The sequence below is a fragment of the Rhinatrema bivittatum genome, chromosome 9 (genome assembly GCF_901001135.1).
Source record: "Rhinatrema bivittatum chromosome 9, aRhiBiv1.1, whole genome shotgun sequence".
NCBI classification, from domain to species: Eukaryota; Metazoa; Chordata; class Amphibia; order Gymnophiona; family Rhinatrematidae; genus Rhinatrema; species Rhinatrema bivittatum.
This window is the reverse complement of record NC_042623.1, coordinates 133,337,193-133,362,947: the sequence shown is the minus strand read 5'-3', so window position 1 is coordinate 133,362,947 and position 25,755 is coordinate 133,337,193. Positions and strand designations below refer to the sequence as shown.

Below are 25,755 nucleotides of genomic sequence, written 5' to 3'. Positions count from 1 at the left end.
ATGGGATAAACACTGTGGATCCATCAAGTCTAGAGGGCGTGAATAAAGTGGAGACATTCAAACACTGCACAGAGCGGCAGTAGCCACAGCGGCATTCAAACACTGCACGGAGCGGCAGTAGCCACAGAGGCGTTCATGGAGCGGGATGCCAGTGGCCAGTAGTTGGTGTTCCACCTTCACGGAGTGGAAGGATGGAGGGCTGCTATTTCCAAAAAACAAAACAAAACAAAAAATAAAAACAGGGGTGGGTAAGAGTATGGGGCAAGGGGGTGGCCTGCTTGTTGCAGCGGTTGCTACCCCCAATTGAGCTGGATGTCACTTGGATGCAGATTCAAAGCTGCTCTCTAAATTGGGTGGAGGGGAATTAGGGCTGGAGGGTACTGGAAGCCAATAGTAACAGGTGGGAGAGAGAAAAAGGGAAAAAAAATGGATAAAGTGCGTAGCTTGCTGGGCAGACTTGATGGGCCATTTGGTCTTCTTCTGCCATCATTTCTATGTTTCTATGTTTCATTAGAAAAGGTGGAAAGAAGGCTAAACGACTACCAGCATGGTTGAAAGATGAGGTGAGAGAGGGGATATAATAGCTAAAAGAACATCTTTCAAAAAATGGAAAAGGGATCCAAATGAAGAAAACAGCAAACAGCATAAGCACTGGCAAGTTAGATGTAAAACACTGAAAGGAAAGCAAAGGACAGGGCGGATCCAAGATGGCCACCGGATGAGAAGTTGTGAGTGAGCGTCCTCGTTTAACTGAAAAGTAACATTTTCCTGCAAAAAATTTTACTTTGATTATGGGAAGGAAGTGCAAGCCGAGGACTCCTTACCCCGCAGAGCCTTTGGCGAGTGCTCCGACCGGCCCGATGGACACCCATGTCACACGCAGCGCCAGAGTAGCGGGAGACCAGCCGTTGCAGAGTGGGGGAAGGGAATGTGAGCTCCCCTCTTTGCCAGGCTCAATATCACCTTTGAGTCCCGCAGAGAGGACTCCACCACTTAATCCAGCTGCCGGGAGTGACGCACTATATCCAGGGGAAGAAACCTGCGACCAAAGTGTGCAGGATATTTTCTCTGCGAGGTCTGGAGCAGTGCCGACGGCAGCAACTAGCCCCTTTGAAGTGCTGGGGCAAGGCAGTGATGAAAGAGGAGCTTCAGAAGGAGAAGCTTCAGTAGTTGCTGTTTCTTTCTCCACGATAGAAATACCATCAATGGTAAGACCGCTTATTTTTTCCTTTGAAACACTGTGGGAAGCCATAAATGAGATGAGAACTAATATATTACAACAGTTAACACCAGTAACGGAACAAGTAAGAAGGCATGAAAAGAAATTGGAAGTGTTTGAGAAGTCAAACGTGGATTTGGAACAACAGACTGCTACTATTCGGACTGAGATAAAAATGATTCAGCAAATGCAATCAATGATGAAGGATAATAAGACTATTGTTCAAAGATAGAAAATCTAGAGAATTATGCAAAAAATCGAAATTTAAGATATATAAACTTTCCTCAATTACCAATGAGATCTCCGAGGGAAGTTTTTAATAAATATATGTTTGAAATATTAAAAATTTCAGAAGATCAAATTTCATCAATCATGAAGATATTTTATTTATTGAAGTCTAGAGCAGAAGCAGTAAATCAAGGAGCAGAGTTGGAGACTTTGGCACCTATGAATGATCATCCTCTTAATATAACTGCAATTTTGGAAACATCTGATACAGAAATGGCTATTCCTGCAACTCTGATAGTGATTTTTGCCTCAGAGATAGATAGGGAAAGGTTATTAAGATTGAGTATAAAATATAGGAATGAAAGATTTCTTGGACTTTTAGCTAGAGCCTTCCCTGATCTTTCCAGTGAGACACAGAAGAGGAGGAAAGCATTCCTACTTTTGAGACCTCAGGTTTTACTAATTGGGGCGAGATATTTCCTTAAATTTCCATGCAAATGCGTGGTCAAATATTTACAAAATACTTATGTTTTCTTTGATCCACCCCAGTTAACTCAATTCTTAGTGGGAAATATTCCTGTAACAGCCGAAGCACCTCGTGTAGAGGCTCCTAGTCCCTCATAAGTAATAGTGTCACTGTTATTATCTGGATATATCTTTATATAGTCTTGTACTATTTTTCCTTTAGGTTGGTAAAGATCCACCCCCCCTATGTTGTGGATCTCAAAAGAAGAGATACTATAAATGATTTTCTTTGGGTTATTGTTCAATGATGTTGTGTATAAATACAGTATCTGTATTGATTGAATGGTATTCTCTTTTTCTGTACAAGATTTTGTTCTTGAAATTATTGTAAATTGCATAAATATAAAATAAAAAAAAAAGAAAGGAAGGCAAAGATAATTTGAAAAGAAACTTGCCATGGAAGCAAAAACTCATAACTTTTTCAGGTACATTTGAGGTAAAAAGCCTGCAAGGGAGTCATTTGGGCCATTAGATGATCAAGGGGGTAAAAGGGGCACTTATGGATGACAAAGCCATAGTAGACAGACTAGATGAATTCTTTGCTTTGGTATTCACGGAGGAAGATGCCAGAAATGATAATCAAAGTTGATGATTCAGAGGAACTGAAACAAATCTCACTAAACCTGGAAGATGTGCTAGGGCAAACTGACAAACTAAAGAGTAGTATATTAACTAGACCAGATGGTATACATCCCAGAGTGCTGAGAGAACTGAGAAATGAAATTTCAGACCTGCTATTGGAAATCTGTAAACTATCATTAATATTTTCTATGATATTGAAGACTGGAGGGTTCCCAACGTAACGCCAATTTTTAAAAATGGATCAAGGGGTGATCCAGGAAATTACAGAACAGTGAGTCTGAAGTCTGTGCCAGGCAAAATGGTAGAAACTATCATAAAGAACAAAATGCTGAACATATAGAAAAGCATAGTTTAATGGAACAAAGCCAACATGGATTTAGCCAAGGGAAGTCTTGCCTCAGAAATTTGCTACTTTTTTGAGGGCGTAAATAAACATGTGGATAAAGGTGAGCCAGTCAATATAATGTATATGGATTTCCAGAAAGCATCTGACAAAGTCTCTCATGACAGACTTCTTAGGAAATTAAAAAGTCATGGGATAGGGGGCAGTATCATACTGTGGATTGCCAACTGGTTAAAAGAGAGAAAACAGAGAATAGGGCTAAATGGTAAATTTCCCAATGGAAAAAGGTGAATAGTGGAGTGCCCTAGGGATCTGTTCTGGGACCACTGCTTTTGAATATATTTATAAATGACCTGGAAACGGGAAGAGAGGTGATGAAATTTGCAGATGACACAATTATTCAAAGTTGTTAAATCACAAGAGGATTGTAAAAATTGCAAGAGGAGATTGCAAAACTGGGAGACTGGGCATGCAAATGGCAAATGAAATTTAATGCGGACAAGTGCACTTAGGGAAGAGTAACCCAAATTACAGCTACATAATGCAAGGTTCCACATTAGTAGTTACTACTCAGGAAAAGGATCTAGGTGCCATCGTTGAAAATAAGTTGAAATCTTCTGCTCAGTGTGCAGCAGCAGGCAAAAAAGCAAACAGAATGCTAGGGATTATTAGGAAAGAAATGGAGAATAAAACAGAATATCATAATGCCTTTGTATGTAGTTGTGTTTAAAAAAAGGTTTGGCAAGTTCCTGGAGAAATTCATTAACCATTAAGGCAGAGTTGCAGAAATCCACTGCTTATTCTAGGGATAAGCTATTTGGAATCTATCTACCCTTTGGGATCCCACCAGGTACTTGTGACCTAGCTTGGCCACTGTTGTAAACAGGATATTGGGCTTAATGAACCTTTGGTCTAACCCAATATGGCAAGTCTTATGTTCTTTGCAAAGGAGTAATGCGAAGGGGCAAACCCTGTAGACCCTCACTGACAGCTGACGAAAGCTTGCTGGCAAGAGACCAGTCTAGGGCTTGATCTGACCAGCTCCTTTCCCTGCAGGTTGAGACTTTGGGTTTCGGGGCCCAGCAGGACTTAAGCGATGGTCTCTTAGAGGATTGTGAAGATGGAGGTCCAAGGCCAGGCAAAGGTCAGAGGTAGGTGGCAGCAAGGATGGTCAATGTCCAGGCACGGGGTCAGCGGCATGCAGCAACAAGGATGGTCAATGTCCAGGCACGGGGTCAGCGGCATGCAGCAACAAGAATGGTCAGAGTTCAGGTAAGGGGTCAGTGGCAGGCAGCAAACAAAAGTAGTCAGTGTTCAGGCGTCAAATTCAGTGTCAGTCCGAAGAGCAAACAAGGAAGAGACAGAAGGGACTGCACAGGAGGGCAGATAGGCTGGAGAGATGAGTCAAGGCTAGGCAAGGCAGGGCAGGCTAGAGTGACGAGGCAAGGCTGTACAAGACAGAACAGGCTGGATGTAGGATACAGGAACGCTGGCAACACATTACCAAAAGGTAGGAGGACCTGTTGCTGAGGCTAAGTGGGAAGGCCCAAGGAGCCCTTATATAAGGCTGAGGCTGCTGAGTTCATCAGTGAATGCCATGGGCCTACAAATTACGGGAGATCGGCATGCGCATCTAAACAGGACAGGAAGAGGAGCAGACATGGCAGTGTTCCATGCTGCAAGGGTGAGGCCTTGCTGTCAGCAGCGTCCCGGCTGTGGCACACTGCTGCTTACATCGGGGGTAAGTGTGGCAGCTTGTAGGGGTGATGGGAACTGAGGAACTGGCCTAGATGAAGAGACAGGCCTCAGCAGGGGCAGAGCCATTGAAGAAGTCTGTGCATGTGTCAGGGTATCCATATGGACTGCAAGTCTCTCTAAGAGTCCATTGACTTGATCCAGAACTCCCTGTTGCTCCTGGAGTCACTGGGCCAGGCCCAGAATGGCTTGGAGCAAAGTCAGGGAAGGCTGGAGAGACAAGGCAAGGTTGGATGCAGGATACAGGAGCGCGGACAACATGCTCTGCCAAAACATAGGAGGACCTGCTGCTGAGGTGAAGTGGGAAGACCTGAGGAGCCCTTATATAGGTCACTGCAGGTCCTTCAAATAAATGGGAGATTGGCATATGTGCAAGCGCATCTAAGGAGGATAGGAGGAGCAGACATCTCAGTGTTCCTTGCCTCAAAGGTGAGGCCTTGCTGTCAGTGGCATCCCGGCTGTGCTGGCATCAAGAGTAACTGTGGCGACTTGTGGTGACGACTGGTGAGCCACCAAATGTAACAGCTCTCTACAGAAAACAGCAGACATTTATGTCCAAGCAAGAAAACTGACTGTAGGTCTGTAGAATATATATCAATCGTGAAATTGGCAATAAAATGTTTGGTTTTTTTAAACATAAACCAGATCATCATCTGTATACAAGGACATTTTATACTGTCTCTCCCATGGAAGGGAACAGTAATATTTTCTCATATCTTATATTAGTCTAAGGCTCTAAAGTCAATGAAAATACAAGGGAGCATGGGAACTCTTTGTCTAGTGCCCCCTTATAAGGGGAATGTCTTGGAATTTAGACCATTTGTTTTGACTCTGGTAAATGGTTTATTATATAGCAATCTTTTCCACTTAATGAACTTTGTGTCAAAAAAGAGTAACAAAACCTCTTACAAAATCTCCAACTGAATCAAGATTAAGTCTTTTAGACATCAAATGCTACTATCCAAAATGAGCATGAGACATTATCCACCACCTCCAGCATATTACAAAGTTTACAGATTATTTTAATACAGGTAACTCCTTTTCAGAAGAAAACCTGATTTACTCAGATATACTAAAGTGTGCAACACCATTGCCAATCTGTCAGCAAGAACCCTTTGCTGGAATTTAAGGATCTATACTACAAAAAATTATATGGTAAGAACCACATTGCAGATTACCTTTCCCTTTTTCCAAGGTTAAGCATTGGATCAGGGACTGTCCAATGATCAAAAGCAAAGTTATCTACATATTTTGTTTGTCATCTGTCATCAAGCTTTATCCATCAAATATGTAGAAATGTGACATTGTTTACATTGGAAAAAGGAGGGAAAGAGGGGTACTGAGGCACAACAGAAAATGCAACAGGTCTTTCAGTCATCAAATATCAGGATTTGTTAGCTAAAAAGTCCTTTGGTAAATTGTAGATCTCAAATGGCTGTCCATCCAAACCTGGTGATTTTCCAGACCCTAGAAGAGAACAAATATTTTCTTCTACTGTGATTGGGCTTTCCAGTCTGTGTCCTCCTTAGATAGCTGTTTTATCAGGTAAGACAATATACCCAAGGTAATCTGTGCTAGCTTTAAATTGCTACAGAACACGGAAGAAACACCTAAAATCTATTATTAATACAGGGGCCGATGCAAAAAAAAAAAAAAGCGATGAAAGTGGGCACTGAGTGTTCAGTGCCTGCTTTCCTAATGCACCCCCAAGCACCTCTCCTGGGGATGCCATGTAATATTTAAATTAGGGATCATGTTGTCAAGGATGCGCTAGGGTCGCTTGTGCGCCCCTAGTGCCTCCTTGACAGCGGGAGCCCGGGAGTGCTGGGCTGTCCACCGGTTTAGAAAACGGATGCTGAATTTATCAGCGTCCGTTTTCTTAATCGGCGCACAGCCACGGGTTCGGGAAATGGAAGCTGGTTAACTGAGCGTCCGTTTCCCGATCCTGAGTGCTGGCACTTAAAAAAAATTTTTTTTTTTAATTTTGTTACTCCAACTTAATATCACTACAATATTAAGTCAGAGGATGTATAGAAAAGCAGTATTTTCTGCTTTTCTGTACAACTTTTGGGAATGTTCAGAAATTAACGCCTGCTCTGGGCAGGCGTTAATTTCTGAGAGAAAAAATGTGCAGAACAGCGATGTTGCCATTCAATTGCACAAAGCCCTTTCAAACTGATAAAGATACAGTTTCTTCTGAAAATTGGGGGGGGGGGGGGGGGGGTGTCAGCATTTTCCTCCACCTAACAGATTTGTTTGTTGTTCTAAGGAATCTCGCTGTCTAAAGACTTGATAACTTACCATGCTGCGGTCGGCTTTCCCCAGCCGACCCGCGGCATACAGCGCTTGACCCCGCCATTATAAATCACTGTTCTCATATGTAAGAGCCCGCTCTGTGCCCTATAAGATTTGATAACTCCTTTTATGCCGCCGTCGGGTTTCCTTTGCTGACCCGCAGCAACAATTGCTTGTCTTTGCCACTATAATCACCTTCCTAAATGGAAGAGCTCGCTCAGCGTCTCTATTTATAAGCCGGTGTACACCTTTATTTTGGTTCCATTTTACATATTTACAGTATTGTTTATCATATACAGTCATCTCTAAAGTTTGTTTGCACTGAAAGGTTCCCATATGTAAGATTTGCACAGTGTTTGGTCCCTCTGACGCAGCCCTGATGCGAAACACGCCACGCCGGGGTCCTTGTTCCTACACTACTAACCACAACTTCCTTGATTTATGTGTACCACTGATGTGACTGTATCTACAATAAAGACTTTTCATGTTAAGACGTATTGACCAGTGATTTATATTTGCCACACTTTAACTATGTTGCATTTGCCCTATAATGTGTGTGCTATTTACTCCGCCTTTCCTGTGCCATTATATTTGTAACCATTTATAGTTGTAGAACTCCATTGTATAGTAGGGATGTGTGTTCATTTTGGACGAATTAGGAATTTTTTTGGGTTAGCACGCGCTAACTCCCTATTAGTGTGCGCTAACGTTTAAATGTTAGCGCGCGATAATGGGAGCTAGCGCGCATTAATCGAAAATTTCGGGTTTCCCGAAAAAAAAAAGCCCGAACAGCGGGAAAAACGATAGGTTCGGACTTCGCACATCTCTATTGTATAGTCATGTATTAAGGGATACAAAAACTTGATGAAACTGCTCATGTATTTTAGACTTTATCAATAAAAAATTGTTTTAATGTGAATATCCAAAATTTGTGCTTTTTCCCTATTGGTTTTCTTGACATAAGAAGATAAGAAATTGCCATACTGGGTCAGTCCAAGAGTCCATCAAGCCAAGCTGCGAGTTCCAGTGGGCAAACAGACCTTTTCCTCCTAATTGACTGTCTGTACTCTTTTTCCTACCAACAAGCAGGCATTTCACTACAACACCTTGTGTAACCACACTCTGTTAGGACCGTACCAGCCTCAATAGCTCACCTTCGGCCGGTGCTGCTTGTATATATTTGTAAGGCTGCAACCTGGAGCTCTCTCCATACCTTCGCAGCCCATTATTGCTTAGGTAAGACTAGGCGGCATGCTTCCATGTTTGGCCAGTCCGTCGACTCATCTTCTTTTCAGTTTAACCACCCAACATCCTTCCACCAACCCGTTAAGGGTTTCAGGATGCCCTCCTTACCAAATTCCACCCTTCGTTGCACCTTTTGCACATCTTTGGGTGCATTTGGTGCACTCTCGGGCATCCTAAGCTCGGTACTCACCCATATGTGAGGACTACCATCCTACTTTTCTTGTGAGAAAGCAGAGTTGCTTACCTGTAACAGATGTTCTCACAGATCAGCAGGATGTTAGTCCTCACGAAACCCACCCGCCACCCCGCAGAGTTGGGTCTACATACGTTTTATTATTTTAGTTTCGCTTGCGCTTTTTACTATAAGATGAGACTGAGGGGAGACACCTGTGGTCACAGGGATAATTGTAGGCTGAGCATGCTCAATGTGCCAGTGTCAGTCAAAGCTTTATAGAAACTTTGACAGAAAAGTTTTCCGTAACAGGGCTCCATCCACTGACGTCACCCATATGTGAGGACTACCATCCTGCTTGTCCTGTGAGAATAGCAGTAGCTACTCCCTAAGTCAACTTGATTAATAGCATTTAATGGACTTCTCCTCCAAGAACTTATCCAAACCTTTTTTAAACTCAGCTATACTAACTGCACTAACCACATCCTCTGGCAACAAATTCCAGAGCTTAATTGTGCATTGACTGAAAAAGAATTTTCTCCGATGTTTTAAATGTGCTACTTGCTAACTTCATGGAGTAAAGTGAGTGACTCCTCTGGTTATCAATCCCTGTGCTTGGCCTTACTTACTAGATGGAGACCAGCAGCCTATTCCTTCAGGAGCAATTTCACCTAGACCTGGGCTTTCAGGTCTACCATCTGTTGGAGACAGAGAAATACTAGAGTGCTGCAGGCTGCATTAGTTCCTATATAGAGTAGTGTCAGCTATCTATTTGTTCTGTCTCCATCTGCTGGTAAGGGAGCATAATCCATGTATCTGGTAGACAAAAAAATAAATAAATATTCCTCCCTCAATCATCTCTGCTCTTCTCCAAATGAAAATCTCATTGGAGCCCTAAAACCTGCAAACCACTGGATACACAAGTGATACATAAAAGTTTAGAAAACAAACACAGATAAATTCCCTTAAAGTTTTTAGCAATTCAAACCCATAGGCACATGTTATGAGTCAATATACCAAAGATGAATAAGGATAGCAAACAGCACATTTTCAGCCCAATTTACTTTCTCAGTGTTTGTGAAAAATTGCAATCCTTCATATTCCACTCTGCAAATTATTTAACTGCTTTCTTACATTAATCAAATTGAAGCTTCTTTTTAATATTTCCACTGAGAAATTGGAGAAGAGAGCTACCATTACTAAGTTGTAAAGCAATAACTTTCTTCTGGTCAGCTCCACTCTTTTTTTTTTTTACAATTTAGGATTCCTGTGAGTAAAATCTTCAGGGTGGCTGCTGCTGGGGAAACAAAAGCAGGAAAACTATGTTGCCTTTGCACAATTACAGGCTTAACACGCGATCGGACATGTGCCCATAATTTCCGATTCAAAATGGGGGTGTTTCCATAACGTGCGTCCAATAGAGCACGCAGCTAATAGCGCTTATCACATGTAAATTCATGTTAATACGGCTATTTGCTATGTCCCCGATGCAAAAAAAATGTGTGCCCAATGCACACATTTTTACCCTAAAAAATTTAATATCTGCCCTGAGCAGGCGTTGTTTTGAGGAGCCCAAAAAGTTAACAGACATGCAGAAAATACTGCTTTTCTTACATCTTCCGATGTAATATTGTGGCGATATTAAATCAGAGGAACAGAAAAAGCAGAACATAAAAAAAAAAAAGGTTTGCTGACAGTCATGTTACTAAAAGGGATGCTCAATTAACAAGTGTCCATTTTCCTAACCTGTGGCTGTGTACAGGTTAGGAAAAGGGATGCTCATAAAATTGAGCATCCCTTTTCCTAACCTGCTGACAGCCACCTCTCCTGGGCACCCGCTGCTGAGGAGGCGCTAGGGGCACACAATTTCCCTTGGTGCCTCCTTTTTACCATAGCAGTCCATTTGCATATTGCATCGGATGCCCTGGAGAGGTCATTCGGCGCACGTTAGGAGAGCAGGCGCTCAATCATGAGCACCCTTTTTCCGTGCGCCGATATTCACTGGCTTGTTTGTGAATTAGGTACAGTGTGACCCCGAAACAGACTTAAGCCTAGATGCCACAAATAATTCTATAAACGAACACTCAGGGGCACCCACAACTCAAATATTGCACCTTCTCAACCTGCTTTCAAACCATCTATTTTTAACACATCATACTCTAATAGTCTTAACATTTTTTGATCACTACTCAAGTTTTTTTAGGTTGTTCTCCAGAGTGCTAAATGTTTCCGAATCAGCCTTTCCAACGCTTTTTTAAATTGTGTTCAATTAAGGATAAAAGCCTCAGGACTGATGTATCTCCATATGTTTTCTGGCATACCTTGATAACCTCTACACCATCAGCTTTAAATTGTTCTCCAGGACTTCCCCCCTCTAGAGGGGGCAGCAGAGATAAGCAAGTTTGCTTACCGTAAACGGTGTTTCCATAGATAGCAGGATGAATTAGCCATGCTGTCATGGGAACTGTCAGTTAGGCTCGGGAGGCGGAGCTTCTAAAGATGATGTCAGAGCTGTGCTCTGAGGCTGCGCGTGGGTTCCCGCGCTGGAATAACGACTCTCCTCAGTCTGTGATATAGCAAGCGGTATCGTGTAAAGTAGTCGACTGACAGGGAGGCGGGTGGGTCAGCATGGCTAATTCATCCTATCTATGGAAACACCGTTTACGGTAAGCAAACTTGCTTTTTCCCGTCGATAGCAGGCTGAATTAGCCCTGCTGTCATGGGAGTTCAAAGCTCCCTATCACGCCATATGTATAATTGTGTCCAGTAAGCGTGATCTAACTATATGTCTGTCGACTTTGTTGTTTTGTGTCCAGACATCTGTAGGACTGATCGTCCCAGTTTAGCGTCTTCAGTCGCTTGTTGGTCTAGGCAGTAATGGGCAGCAAAAGTATGAAGAGATGCCCATGTGGCTGCTTTGCAAATGTCCAGGAGAGGAACTTGTGAAAGACAGGCCAAAGATGTTGCAATAGCTCGTGTTTGATGAGCTTTAGGTCGAGTAGGCAAGTTGATATCTTGTTTCGTATGACAGAATTGAATACATTGGGCTATCCAGCTGGCAATGGTTCGTTTAGCCACTGGTCGACCTGGAGCGTTTGGATTAAAGGAAAGAAATAGTTGCGATGGACGAGTCGGTGACTGTGTTTTCAATGTGTATAGTGCTAGCGCACGTTTACAGTCCAATGTGTGGAGAAGTTTTTCATGTTCAGAAGCATGGGGCTCTGGATAGAAAGTTGGTAGGTCTATTGATTGATTAAGGTGAAAGGGTGTCACCACTTTTGGTAGAAAGGAGGGGTGTGGTCGAAGTACCACCTTGTGTTGGTAGAATTGGGAGATATGGTGAGTAGTGCACTAGAGCCTCTAGTTCGCTGACTCTACGTGCCGACGTGATGGCCACTAAGAAGACAACCTTCCATGTAAGGTATTTCGGGTGGGCTGTATGCAGTGGCTCGAATGGTGATTTCATGAGCTGTTCCAGAACAACGTTCAAGTTCCACTGCACTGGAAGTTTCGTAACCGGTGGGCGTAAGTGGTTGAGACCTTTCAGAAACCTGGATATCATTGGGTGTAGTGAGATGGATTGACCATTGTACGGTCTATGTCTTGCAGCTATGGCACTGAGGTGAACTCGTACTGAAGTGGTAGCCAGCCCTGACTGATAAAGTGTGTGTAGGTAATCCAGAAGGCGTGATGGGGGGCAAGACAGTGGGTCGAGGCATTCTGTAGTGCACCAGAGTGCATATCGTTGCCATTTGAATTGGTAATTGCGGCGCGTAGATGTTTTACGTGCTGCCAGAATTATCTTTTGTACTGTCAGGGAAATTCCTTGTTCTGATAGTAAGATCCGTTCAGTCTCCACACCGTGAGATGTAGTGAGTCGTGATGTGGATGAAGTAAGGCTCTTTGATCTTGTGATAGCAGGTCCACTCGTGATGGAAGTCTGAGTGGTGGTTCGATGGACATTTGGAGCAGATGCGTGTACCAATGTTGACGAGGCCACGCCGGTGCTATAAGGATCATTTGTGTTGCATCCAGCATACACTTTTGTAGTGTACGTGTGATCAGAGGAATTGGAGGAAATGCATACAGTAGTGGTTCTGTCCATTGGAGGAGAAACGCATCCTGTGTTTGACGGAGGCGACTGGGCCATACCGAGCAGAATCTGTTCACTTTTCGATTGTGTTCGGTCGCAAACAGGTCGATCGAGGGATATCCCCATCTCTCGAAAATTGAGTCTGCTACCTCCTGGTGTAGCGACCATTTGTGTGGATGAAAGACTTGGCTTAGTTTGTCTGCTTGAGTGTTGGCTATTCCTGGAATGTAGGTGGCCTGCAGGTGAATGGAGTGTTGACACGCCCAGTCCCAAGTCCGTAGTGCCTCGTTGCATAGGGGCCAGGATCCAGTCCCACCTTGTTTGTTGATGTAAAACATTGCTACCTGATTGTCCGTGTAAACCATCACCCTGTGTCCTTTTAGGTAGGGTAGGAATGTACGAAGAGCATAACGTATCGCTCTGAGTTCCAGAAGATTGATTTGAAAGGTTTGTTCCACCGGAGACCATAGGCCTTGAGTCTGCAGATGGTCCAAGTGAGCCCCCCAACCCTTTCGGGAAGCGTCCATGGTGAGGACTGCATTGTGTGGAAGTAGGGTAAATGGTGCTCTGATTGTTAAGGTACTGCGTTTGAGCCACCAGCTGAGTTGATTGATCATAGATGTGGTCAGGGTGATTTTCCATGACAGCGGTTGTGAGTGTTGCTTCCATTGTCGGCGTAAGTGCCATTGAAGCATACGCATGTGGAGACGAGTGTTGCAGACTGAATGTATGGAAGCCGCCATGTGCCCCAGGGCGACAAGGACCTGTCGGGCTGAAGGTCTGTGGACAGCCTGTAAGTTGCGAAATATTTTCCTCATCGTGATTCTTCTGTCTTGGGGAAGAAACACTCTGTTCTTGGTAGTGTCCAGTATTGCTCCAATGAATTGGATTATCTGAGTTGGCTGGAAATGGGACTTCTGATGATTGACTTGAAGTCCTAGACTGTGGAGACAAAGAATCGTGTCTGAAAGGTTCTGATGTAAGGTGGTCGGATCTGATGCCACCAACAACCAATCGTCTAGATAAGGGAATATTATGATTTTCCGTTGCCGGAGGTGTGCCACCACCACTGCCATGCATTTGGTAAATACTCTGGGTGCTGTCGAGAGTCCGAAGGGTAGCACCTTGTATTGAAAGTGGTTGCTGTTGGCTTGAAAAGACAGGTACTGCCATGAAGAGGGGTGCATTGGAATATGAGTGTAGGCATCCTTGAGGTCTATGCTGCACATCCAGGCGTTGTGTTGGATTAGAGGCAAGACTGATTTCAGAGATATCATCTTGAACTTTTCTTTGACTATAAATTTGTTGAGTTCTCGGAGATCCAGGATTGGTCGTAAGTCTCCGGATTTCTTTGGAATGAGGAAGTATGGGGAGTAAAATCCTGTATTCCATGAAGCCCCTGAGAGGGGTTGAATTGCCTGTTGTTGGAGCAATGTGGTTAACTCCTTCTCTATCTGTATTGTATTTGATCGGTGTTCCATGGTGGGTGGATGTGGTAGGGGAGGAAGAATGTGAAAGGGGATTTTGTATCCCTGGGTTACAATTTGCAAGACCCATTGATCTGTTGTGATAGATGCCCACTGATGAGAATGGGAGGAAATCCCTCCTGCAATTATCTGTAGTGGTGGCGGCCGAGGTATCACTAAAAAGACTGCGTTGTCTTTGGTGTTGTTGATTGTTGTTGTTGTCTTGGTGGCCGAGGTCGACCACGACGAGGCTGGTTCTGGTTGTTGGACTGGCGGTTTGGCGGTTGGTATGGTGGCGCCCTGTAAGATGCATACGGTCTAAATGGTCTGCGTTGAAAGGTTTGTCTACGATATTGGGGATAAAACCTCCTTCCCGTGGTATAACCCTGCGGGGCGGTAAGTGACTGTACTGCCACAGATTGTTCCTTAAGCTAAGCCACCGTCTCTTGCAGTTTTTCTCCGAAGAGGTTATCTCCTCGGCAGGGGAGATTTGCTAGTTTGTTGTGTACGTCTTCTCTAATTGAACTGGCTCTGAGCCATGCCAGCCTACGTGCTGCCACTGAACTAGCTGAAAGTCGTGAGGCTGTATTAAACCCTTCATATACTGTGCGGAGGAGCTGTCGAATGGCTTCCTCCATTTCCTGTAGTGGCGTAATGTCTGTGAAATTTTGTTCAGTTTTGAGACGTTGTACGCAATCATACAAGTATTGGGCTAAATAGAATTGGTGATGACTAATGCGAGCTTCCAGCATGGAACCTTGATAAGCTCGCTTAGCGAAGTCGTCCAGCGTTCGTAAATCTTTTACTGGTGGAGATGTAGAATGGAGTTTATTCTTCCTGGCCTTTCCCATTGCTGATTCCACTACCAGTGATGCATGTGGAAGTTGTGGGGTCGAATAATATTGAGATTTTTGCATTTTGTATTTCAAATCAATTTTCCTTGATACTGGTGGTAAAGTAAAAGGAGTGTCCCATGATTTTTCTAGTAATGCGTCTAGAACTGCATGCGGTGGAAGAGCAGTTGGTTCAGTTGGAATATCAAAGATTTTTAATAGATCCAACGTATCCGCTCGTGGATCAGGCACCTTTTGAATAGGAATGTTTAAGGCTTTCCCCATTTTTCCAGGAATTTGGGATAAGTTAAGTCCTCCGGTGGGGAATACGGTTCCTGTGGTCCTTCTTCCGGTTCAGAGGGATAGCCGGTGGAGGAATCAGGTGAAGGGTTGGTAAAGTGAGAATGATGGACACTCAGAGGTGTATATTGTGGATCACCTATAGCATCCAATGGTGGTACTTTGGTCGTCACTGTAGGAGATGGCACAGTGGGAGCGGGAACGGTAGGTGGTGGTGTTGCTATGTCTCTCGCATGTCGAGGGCTATGTGATTCTGATGCAGCACTAATCGAAGGTGTCGGTGAAGCGGGCATGTGGTATGAAGTTTGCATAGCTTCATAAAAGCCTGCTAACGCTATAGACAACGTCTTGAAAGCGTTCTTTGTTTGTGGAGGCATTTTTGATTTAGCGTGAGTTCTGCCCGTTGGTGTCTGCACCTGCGCTTTAAGGATTTCTGAATCAGGTTGAGGTACGATCAAATGGGAGCTGCGTGTTTCTATAGGCAGTCTTCGTTTTTTAGTTAAAGGCTCTTGTAGTGAGCCATGTTCTGAGTGTCGAACGGATGTCTGAGATAAGTCCGAATAAACTCGGTCTGATGAAGTAGATGAAGAACGTGTGGACAGTATCTCTGATAGGTCTTCTTCTGAGGCCGAGAGTTGCAAGGAGTGTGAGCGAGGCGCAGAACGTATAATTGTCGGTTGCGGCCCTTGTGATACAAATAGTTGTATCGCTGCTTGTTAAATATCCTCTCTTTTACTTGTGTACTCACCCAGTTATCCCCTCCCCTGTTCTTTGTAATTTCCTTTTCCTTTCCTTCTCAGTTTTTTGTAAACCGACATGATGTGTCCTACAAATGCCGGTATAAAAAAGTTTTTAAATAAATAAATAAATAAATTGTGAGGAAGGTGGGGCGTTCAGCGTCATTTTTTGCACTGGGGTTGCATGATGTTCCAACGCTGACGTGCGTATGGTTGTTTGTGTCCGGATTTCGGACCGTGGAGGCCTCGATTGCTGTGTGGCGCTTCGTATCTCGGTGTGTTTACCTGGATTGCGAGGTCTTTTATGAGAAGTTATGGCGCTTTTTTGTGTTGCAGCATGTTGTATTGTAGGTTGCGGCGCATCTTTTGGCGCATGCGTCGCGTCGTGCGGCGAATGCGTCGTGTCGTGCGTCGCTCCGTGTTTTTGTGGATGGGTTGCGCCATGCGTCGAATGTATATGTGCCGCGCCGTGTGTCGATCGCGGGGTCGGCGCCGATCGAGTCGTCTCCTCGTGTGCCCGCTTCGGTCACTGCTTCGATTGCGGCGTCGCGCCGTGCGCTGCTTCGTGCGTTGGCGTCGATGCCGGCGTTGACTCTTCCCGTTCAGGTACGTGAGAGGGGGATAGTGTTTGTCCCGCTCTATCTCTATGTCTGGAGGGCGGACGATCGCGATGTCTACGCTCCTCACGTCTTCGGGGTTTTATTCTTTGGAGAGCATCCCGTTCCGTCGAACCCCCACGGCGTTTCTGTGGGGGGTTAGGTATACTAGGGCCCGGAGAGGATCTAGTATCCGATAATTGAGAGGAACTTTCTTGGAGCTTTTTTAAAGTTTCCATTCTCTCTGCCCGAATTCTTTGAGCCCTTGGGGACATCCGTCCGCATGAGGGGCAATTTTTTATATCGTGGTTGGGCCCCAAACATCGATAACAGCAGGTATGGGTGTCTGTGATGGACATAACCTTACCGCAGCGGCAAGGTTTAAAGCCCGATGGTCGGGGTCCGTCCTTTTTACCTCTTTCTGCTATTTATGACGTTTTTGTAATCTGTTCTCTGTAATCTGGTGAAGTCGCTGAGGAGGTCCGAAGCTCCGCGTGCGATCCCGCGCGTGGAAAAACAGACTGAGGAGAGTCGTTATTCCAGCACGGGAACCCACGCGCAGCCTCAGAGCACAGCTCTGACATCATCTTTAGAAGCTCCGCCTCCTGAGCCTAACAGACAGTTTCCATGACAGCAGGGCTAATTCAGCCTGCTATCGACGGGAAAAGCAGCTATGACTCATTTCAGATGGAGTTATCTGACTTCCTGTCAAATTTTTCCAATTTTTGCAGGGTCTCAGAATGGGCTGACTTTCTTGGATGATTGAAAAAAGCACCACATCAAAGAATTTAAGCCAGGAGGAAACAAAAATAATGCAAACTTGCTATGGAGCTCCAGTACACATTTCCTGTGTTAGCACCACATTACATATCTTTACTGGAGAATTTCATTTATTTGATTTATATTCCACCTTTCAGCACTTCAAAGCAGATTACATTCAGGCACTACAATTTATTGAACCACTTGCAACTTTGAAATGTTAACATTTCTTGTGTAAAATGTAATCAAATTTTTAATATCCACAAAGTAGACAGCATCTGGTTTCACGTTATCATGCAGTATGTATATACATCTACAATATTTATACCTGTTCTGGCATGGCTCCGTGCTCAATGCCTGTCCTCAGCAATCTGTAGCAGTTACCAAATAGATCCCATTTTGTGAGATCATGCGCACTATAAATAAGAGGAAGAAAAAAATATTATCAAACTGAGAAACAAATGTTAGAAAACACTAGTTTGCTATAAAGATGTGGATCTCACAAGTTTTTATACTCATCTTGTACCTTTATATGCATCTTGTGACTATATATACACATCATAACTGCACTGAAAAATACAGAAATATATATAACAAAGTCTCCAATCAAAGAAAATCTGCAAGTAAAAGTTGTGGGGCGGATTTTAAATGCCCTGCGCGCCTATTTTGCATAGGCCGCCGGCGCGCGCAGAGCCCCGGGACGCGCGTAAGTCCTGGGGCTTTGTAAAAGGGGCGGGGAGGGGGCGTGTCGGGGCGTTCCCGAAATGACGCGGCGTTTCGGGGGCGGGCCCGGGGGTGTGGCGCCGGCCCAGGGGCATGGTTGAGGCCTCCGGACCAGCCCCAGGGTCGGGTGACAGCGCCTGGTGCGCGAACAAAAGTACGCAATCGCGCAAATTTTTTAAATCTATCCCTATGTGTTTATTAATATGATCTATTGGTTTGGTAGAAACAAACATATAGCCCAATCGAATAGTAGACAGGAAAAAGTAGACTGTGCGAATCCTGTGTAATGCAAAACAATAAAGCATGCATAGGTGCCTCTAGCAATATACAATGCCAAGGCACCAAAGAATGGGAAAGGCACAGAAAATACACACATTAAAAAATAAAAGCTAGATCCCATACATTTAATAACTCCCAGTGGTTACAGCAATGGGCTGAGAATCTGGAAAGCCAGGGCTCAAATCTCACTACCGCTCCTTGTGACCTTGGGCAAATCATTTTACCTTCCCATTGCCTCAGGTACAAACTTACAGGGTCATTTATGAAAGTGCTTTATGGCGTTAACGGCCATGATAACGCCTTAATGCCCATATATTTATTGCAACAAGCAGCACAAATGCAAATTAGGCAAATTTATTCAAAGGGACGGGGGATTGGGAAGGGGTTTAAGCAGGATTAATGAAAATGAGGGGCATAAACGCACCGTGCAATAGCGTAATGCACACTATCGAATGCTTTTAACGCTAGAAATAACTATACCTAGATGATAACAGATGCCACAAGTTCACCAGTAACTCATGTTATGGGGGCACCTCAAGTTATTTTTAGACCCAACCTATCTTCTTTACTAGGAAGCACTTAGTGGGATTGCTCCAAACCTCATGTCTTTGTGAAGAAGGCAAATTCGGCTGTTTGACCACTGAGCTCTGGACATGCTGGTGTCTTTTGCCAAGGCAACGTACTTGAAAAATAACTCATCTGGGACGGGCCCAGCTGTGCTGAGTCAAGAATACATGCATTTGCTTGTAGCCCTTACAATAGGCAGCCCAGGTAGCCTGGGCTATAGATGCATGCAAGAAATCTCTAGTGGTCGGAGCCCAATCTTTACTCCAGAACCACCGAACAAGCCAATCCAAACTAAATCACCATAACTTTTTATATCATCCAGCAATTATAGCTCTTAATGCATCCAGCAAGCAGTATATCCAGTTCTTAGGATTTTTAAGCAAGACTCTCATCAACCTTTTCTTGATCAAGTTCACATATCTCCATGTTACTGCACCTCACTTAGCAAATACCATGTATTTCATTCTTTCTGCATCTGCTTATATTTGGCCCGATCTAGCCCCAACTGCTCAATGCTATCCATTGTCTAATACTATATTATATTTAATATAATTCTAATTTATTGTAACGTTACCTAATGTTCTATATTCCTAACGTTTTATTCAAAGTTTATTCAATGTTTCATGTTCTATGTAACGCTTTCATGCGAGGTTGTTTCACTGTAAACTGGTTTGATTTGTATCCCATGCAAGAAGATCGGTATATAAAAATAAAAAAAGAATAAATAAATAAATAAATTCTGTGCAAAATAATTTAAAATTCTGCGCACAAAAACTTAAAATTCTGCAAACTTTATATTGGTCAAAATAACACAATTTACATGACAGTCTTTAATTACATTTTAAATTAATACAGAAAAAAAATTATTAAAGATGCAGAATTTTAAATATTCTGAGCAGAATTTCCCTAGAAATTCACTGTAAGAGTGTCCCTTCCACTCGCTCTCTCTACTCCCCTGGCCACTTTGCCCTCTCAGGCCCCAACTCCTCCACCTGCCAGTATCTCTCCCCTCCACCTCTAGGATCAACCCCTTCCACTCTATTCCCAGAGTTTGACCCCATTCTCAGTACTGCCCCTCGCACAGGCTCCCTGTCCCTCCCTCTCTCACACACATACACACATCCTCATACAGGCTCCCTCATTCTCTCGCACACACACACATCCCCTCATACAGGGCCCTGTTTCTTGCATACACACCCATACAAGCTCCCTTTCTCTCTCACACATACATCCTCACATGGGCTACCTATGTCTCTCTCATGCACCTGTTCACACAAGCTGTGTCTCACACATACACAATCCCTTCACACAGGCTAACACCCTCACATACACACGAGCTCCCAATCTCTCACACACAAACACACTCCTTCACAATCTCCTCATATAGGCTCCCTCTCTCTGAAACACACACTCAAGCATCCCCTCCTCTCTCTTACCTCCCATGCTCTCTCTCCCCTCCCCTACACCCCCTCCCCTCATATAGGCTCCCTCTCTCTGAAACCCACACTCAAGCATTTCCCCTCCACTCTTTTATCTCCCATGCTCTCTCTCACACACACACATTCTCTCTCAACGGGGCCTTCCATCTTTGCCGCGAGCGAAGCACACTCCGTTCGCAGCACACGGGGGCCTTCCATCTTTGCCGCGAGTGGAGCACACTCCGTTCGTGGCACACGGAGGCCTTCTATCTTCGCCGCAAATGACGCACCAGGGCCTTCATCTTCACCGCGAATGGAGCGTGTCCTGCGGCACACAAGCTCCGTTCATAGCATGCAGGGATCTCCTCTGCTATTTTCTGCATGGGGGGGGGGGGGGGGGGGGAGAATTCTGCGCAAATTCTGCGCTCCACAATAGTGCAGAATTCTCCCAGAACTAAATCCTCCATATGTGGTCCAGGACTAGAGTTCCTGTTTCTTCGCTGCGGGTGTCTGTTTGTAAAATAAAACTCAACTCTCAAGATACAAACAGTTGATTGAAGTGCCAAAAATTATTATTCTAGGAAAATTCTTGACACAAGGTTTGACATAAAATCCCTTTTAACAATAAAAATTTTGACAGCTCCTGGAGATAAGTGTCAGTTAAGAGTTTATCCAGATGGAAACAGTCTGCCATTATGTTACTAACAACAATAGAGAAACTACGTGGCAAATTCCCTCAGATAAGTGAAAAATTACTGATTCCAAATATAACGTTAACATCTCAATGGGAGGTTTTCAATATTTTATCTCAAACTGAAATTCAAAATATAATTAGGAAATTAAATCAGTCATGCTGGCTCCTAAACAACATCCAGATAGACCACTGAAAGTTATCCAGTAGGATATAATGCCATATATGATTAACATAGTAAACCTGTCGTTAACAAAAGCAAACCTCCCAGCTCAATTAAAAAGGGCCATAGTTAAACCCATTCTGAAAGTGCCTAATTTGGAACCATTATGGACCCATTTCCTCATTGTCATTTTTGGCTAAAATATTTGAAAAAGCAATTCACAAACAGCTCTCAGTATTTAGAAGAGAATGCACTTTTAAACCCAAATCAACATGGTTTCAGAAAAAAAACATAGTACAGAGACCCCACTGCTTTCTATAACAGACAAAATTTTTAGAGGCTTTGATTATTATCAGTCATAAATACTAGTTTTCTTTTTTTTTAAAGATATTTTGGCAGTCTTCGATACAATCATCGGATATTGTTGACACATTTAGCAGAGATGGGTATCAAAGATAAGATGTATACCTGGTTTAAATCCTTCCTTATTGATAGACAATATATGGAAACCGCTGATAATGGGAATTCCAATTGGATATAAAAAAAGGAAGTACTTCGGGATTGTCACTTTCAGCCACATTATTAATGTGTAATTATCCCCCCTATGTAAACTGTCAAATGGTTTGGGTCTAAGTTTAAAATTTTTGCTGATGATTTACAGGTGTGTTTTTTTTTTCCAGTTAAGAATTCTTGGCCCTCCACTTTGGAGGAATTAGAGATATATTTGCAGGCAATTAAAAAATAGAGGCATCATAATAGACTTTCCTCGAACGTATCTAAAACGAAGATTATGTACTTAATTAGATGTTCACTTAATTCTATTTGCCGAAGTTTGAGTTTGAGGGGCAGGTAATTCCAATTGACCAAGCTGGCCATGATTTGGGTGAATTCCACAATGAAAAGTTAAACATGTAGGCACATGTACAGAAACTAGTGAAATCTGGTTACTATAAACAGTTTTAAGATGACAAACCATTTTTAGAACCTAATGATTTTCAGTTAGTCCTACAAACACTTGTTTTTTCAGGAATAGATTTCTGCAATTCCTTACTTTTGAGAGTGCCTGCAAAAAACATTAGATCTTTATAATTACTCCAAAACTCTGCAGCGAGGGTACTATCTGGAATAGGTAATTATGACCCATACCCTTGTATTACACAATTTACACTGGCTTCCTCTTGAGGCCCAAATTCATTATAAAGTCTTAATGATACTACATATGATTTATTTTTTATTTTAAAACATTTCTATACCATCGTGCTCCATAGATTGCAGTGGTATACAAAATATACATGCATAATAAAAATAGATTGTGTATAAGATTATTCATAAGGTTGATTTGAGGCGGTTGGACACACATTTGCATGTTTATACACCCAAACGTTGCCTAAGATCTAATCAAGGCTTATTATTGGTCCCCATGATCAACAAGCATAACTGAGAGAAGTCCGTGGGAGGGCTATATCGGTTGCTGACCCGATTTTATGGAACAATCTGCCACAGCAGTTGTAACTGACAGAAGTAGTAAAGGTTTTTAAGAAAGAACTAAGAACTTGGTTATTTAAAAAGCCTTCAAGGAAGACATGCAGAAATAAATAGTATCCATAAAAGACAAGATGCAGAAGGGCTTGTACGGATTTCAATGTAGTTGAAATAACGACCACACTAGGAAGTGTGAAAGCCAGGAGTGCTGGCAATGGGATAATACTGTTTTATATTTTATACCTTTAATGACTGTAATGTAATGATATTTTTTTGTTTGAGCTATGGATGTTACATTGTGAGCTACACAATCATTGGAGTGTGCGACCAACAAATATTTCTAAATATCACGAGAGATGAAATCTGCCACACCATTATGAACTCCAGGGATGCAGCGCACTCTCACTGTTGTATTGATACATAGGCTAGTAAGCATCACCTTTCTTAACTCGATTCTAGGGCACCTAACAAAATGTTTAAGACATGCATTCTAGCCTGATTGCACCAAAAAACTATCTGCTTATTCCGCAACCGGCTACACCACACAATCAGGGGGACTAGGATGGGAAATAATTCAAGGAATGTAATATTGCGAGTTATCCCCGATTCCACGAAGGTTACAAATCAGGTACGGCGCACCATGGACCCTGACAATAGACCCCAAATCCCCAGTCCCTAAAGCAGAGTATAGGTCCAGGTCCCAGCTGGATACTAGGGGCTCCTGCTAGATATGCTGATGAATTCATCAAGAAAGGTTACCCATATCACTATGTAGTCCATCATGGACCTCAATATCCTGATAAAGTGATATGGTTTACTGATGCCAATTGTTGCTGTGGCTAGCCTTCTCAGAAAAATCCTCCCCATTGGAACCCTCTGCAAGCAAAATTCAAAGTACCAACCATGGATTGTAAGCTGTGAAGTGTGAGTTTCTTGGCCTGCAAGGCTAGATATAGAATTATTCTCAGGTTCTGTAATTTGTCATCTGGCAGTCTGGACATCATTTATGATAGATGGGCCTTTTGTTTTCTCATGTGCCAGAAGTATACCAATGTTTCTGGCGATGGTCTGGAACTTTTGCAATAAGTGGGTATAAGAATTGGACTCCCTCGGCCCCACCAACAGAAAATCAGAGGTAATGCATATTATTGGACGCTCGCACTAATCCCAGTACCCTTCATATGTATTTTACCTCTAGTTTTTTTCTGTCTTTCTACTTCCTGGCTACTATAGCCCCCAAGTTCATTCTCCTTGTTATATGTAACTTTGCTTCGGCGTTCTTGTTTGGTTAACTAGTTAATCCCCAAGTTCCATGTAAACCGGTCTGATATGAATCCCTTCATAGAAATATGTTAAATAAATAAAATAAATATTACTCAGACCAGCCCGCTGTGCGGTGACCCAGTGTAAAAAGGAACTAAACAGCTCAAAGTGGGCATAGGACACAGAGCAACCCCATGAGCATGTACTAGTCAAAATAACACTGGTCATGAAATTTAAAAACCAACAAACCGTGTGGGTGCACCATAAAAGCCTGAATGAGGACTCAATGTAATTTTTTGCCATTAAACACTCTTTCTGCTCTCCCGCAGCAAGGCTATGGCACTCTCGAACGATCCCTATTGGACCAAGCACTCCTCTGGTGGTAAAGTGATCATTTACTGATGCCCCACCAGTTTGATTTTGTATTAGCATACCAATGAGCCTCTATGAACAGTAAGGCAGATTCTTTGTCCCAAAAGTAAGGGGAAAAATCAGAAACTCCTATCATGATCCTCCAACTGGAGAACTTCACCTTCAGAACCAGGAATTCTGATCTGATGGAGGCACTATGTGGAAACCTGCCTCAAGATGAGTTTGCACAGACTCAGCTGCAGGAACTGGAAAAGGGAGAAAAGGATACTGTAGAAAGCCAGTGAAGAACCTTCCTTTATAGAAAAAAATCAACTATATACCCGAGGGCGCATCATGTTTGGAAGTCCTTCAAAGCTGCCATGATTCCCCATTGTCAGTTCATCCTGGTTGCCACAAAATTAAAGAACTAGTTGCCCGTGAAATTCAGATGGAGCTGAGATGTAAAAGAGCATGTCACCTCTTGTGAAGTATGCGACTGGAACAATGTACCACATCATTGTTCTAATGGATTATTTTTGCCATTGCCAGTATTGTCAAGATCGTGGAAATGGGTATCAATGGACTTCATTACTGATCTATCACCTTCACAAAAGAAGACCATGATTCTGGTGGTGGTGGACTCATTTACCAAGATGGCCCATTTAATAGCCACTATGGGTCTTACCTCTTCTCGTGAAACAGGAAATCCGCCAGTTAGTTCAAGAAGTAGTGCATCTGCATGGTCTGCCATTGCAAATTGTCTCCAACTAAGGCTCCCAGTTTGTTGTACACTTCTGGAAATCCAACTCCATTTGCCAACAGCCTATCATCTACAATCCGACAGGCAGACAGAACAGCTAAATCAGACTAGAGTAGTATCTCCACTACTTCTGTAATTTTCATCAAATTGGGCACAGTTACTACCTATGGGAGAATTTGCATATAAAAAAAACTCTCAGCATTCAGCAACTAAAGCCACCCCAATCTTCACAAGCTATGGTATCCACTCTCAGGAGAGGCTCAGTAGTCCAGGGTCCTTGTGGCGGCACAGTGGGTAAATGCCTTAACAGAAATACACATATAAATCCAATATGAATAGGAATGGGCTAAAGAATCAATGAAGAAATTTGTGGCTAGGCGATGCCAGAAGCCCTACAGTTCATGGTAGGGGGCAAGATCTGAATTTCCACAAATCACGTAAGGAAAGAGACTCAAGTAAGCTTGAGCAGAAGTTTATGGGTCCATTCCTAATTAAGAGCAAATAAATTCAGTGGTATTCAAGCTTCAGCTTCCAGCCAATTTGCATATTCAAGTAGTGTTCCATGTGGCCCTTCTGAAACATTATAGATCTAATCCATACCCAGAAAAACGGTCCCCTCCTCCAGTGCCAGTCACCATGAAAGTGTACCAAGAATTCACTGCCTGCCAAATTCTGGATGCCAGGTTTATCAGAGGACGCTTACATTTGGTGGACTGGACAAGGTACAACCTTGAGGACCATAGCTGGGAACCAGTCCAGAATGTCCAAGCCAAAGAACCTGTGGCCAAACTTTACCAGGAACATACAGAAAAACCAAGATTGAGCACCCCAGGAGAGAAGGAAGAGTCTACAGGGAGGAGGGATTATTCTATCAAGAGCAGCGGGGATCAAACCTTCAACCCCAGGTGTT

At 43.3% G+C, this 25,755-nt stretch overlaps 1 protein-coding gene across 2 annotated transcripts in view; it reads right to left on the bottom strand.

The window, feature by feature from the left end:
• The window catches only part of STAG1 (stromal antigen 1), an 815,655-nt gene that overhangs the window by 218,702 nt on the left and 571,198 nt on the right, over nt 1–25,755 (bottom strand). For both annotated transcript variants that reach the window (XM_029617274.1, XM_029617273.1), the window contains one exon: nt 17,477–17,564. In XM_029617274.1, coding sequence (XP_029473134.1) covers nt 17,477–17,564 — 88 coding nt within the window. The remainder of the gene's footprint in view (nt 1–17,476; nt 17,565–25,755) is intronic.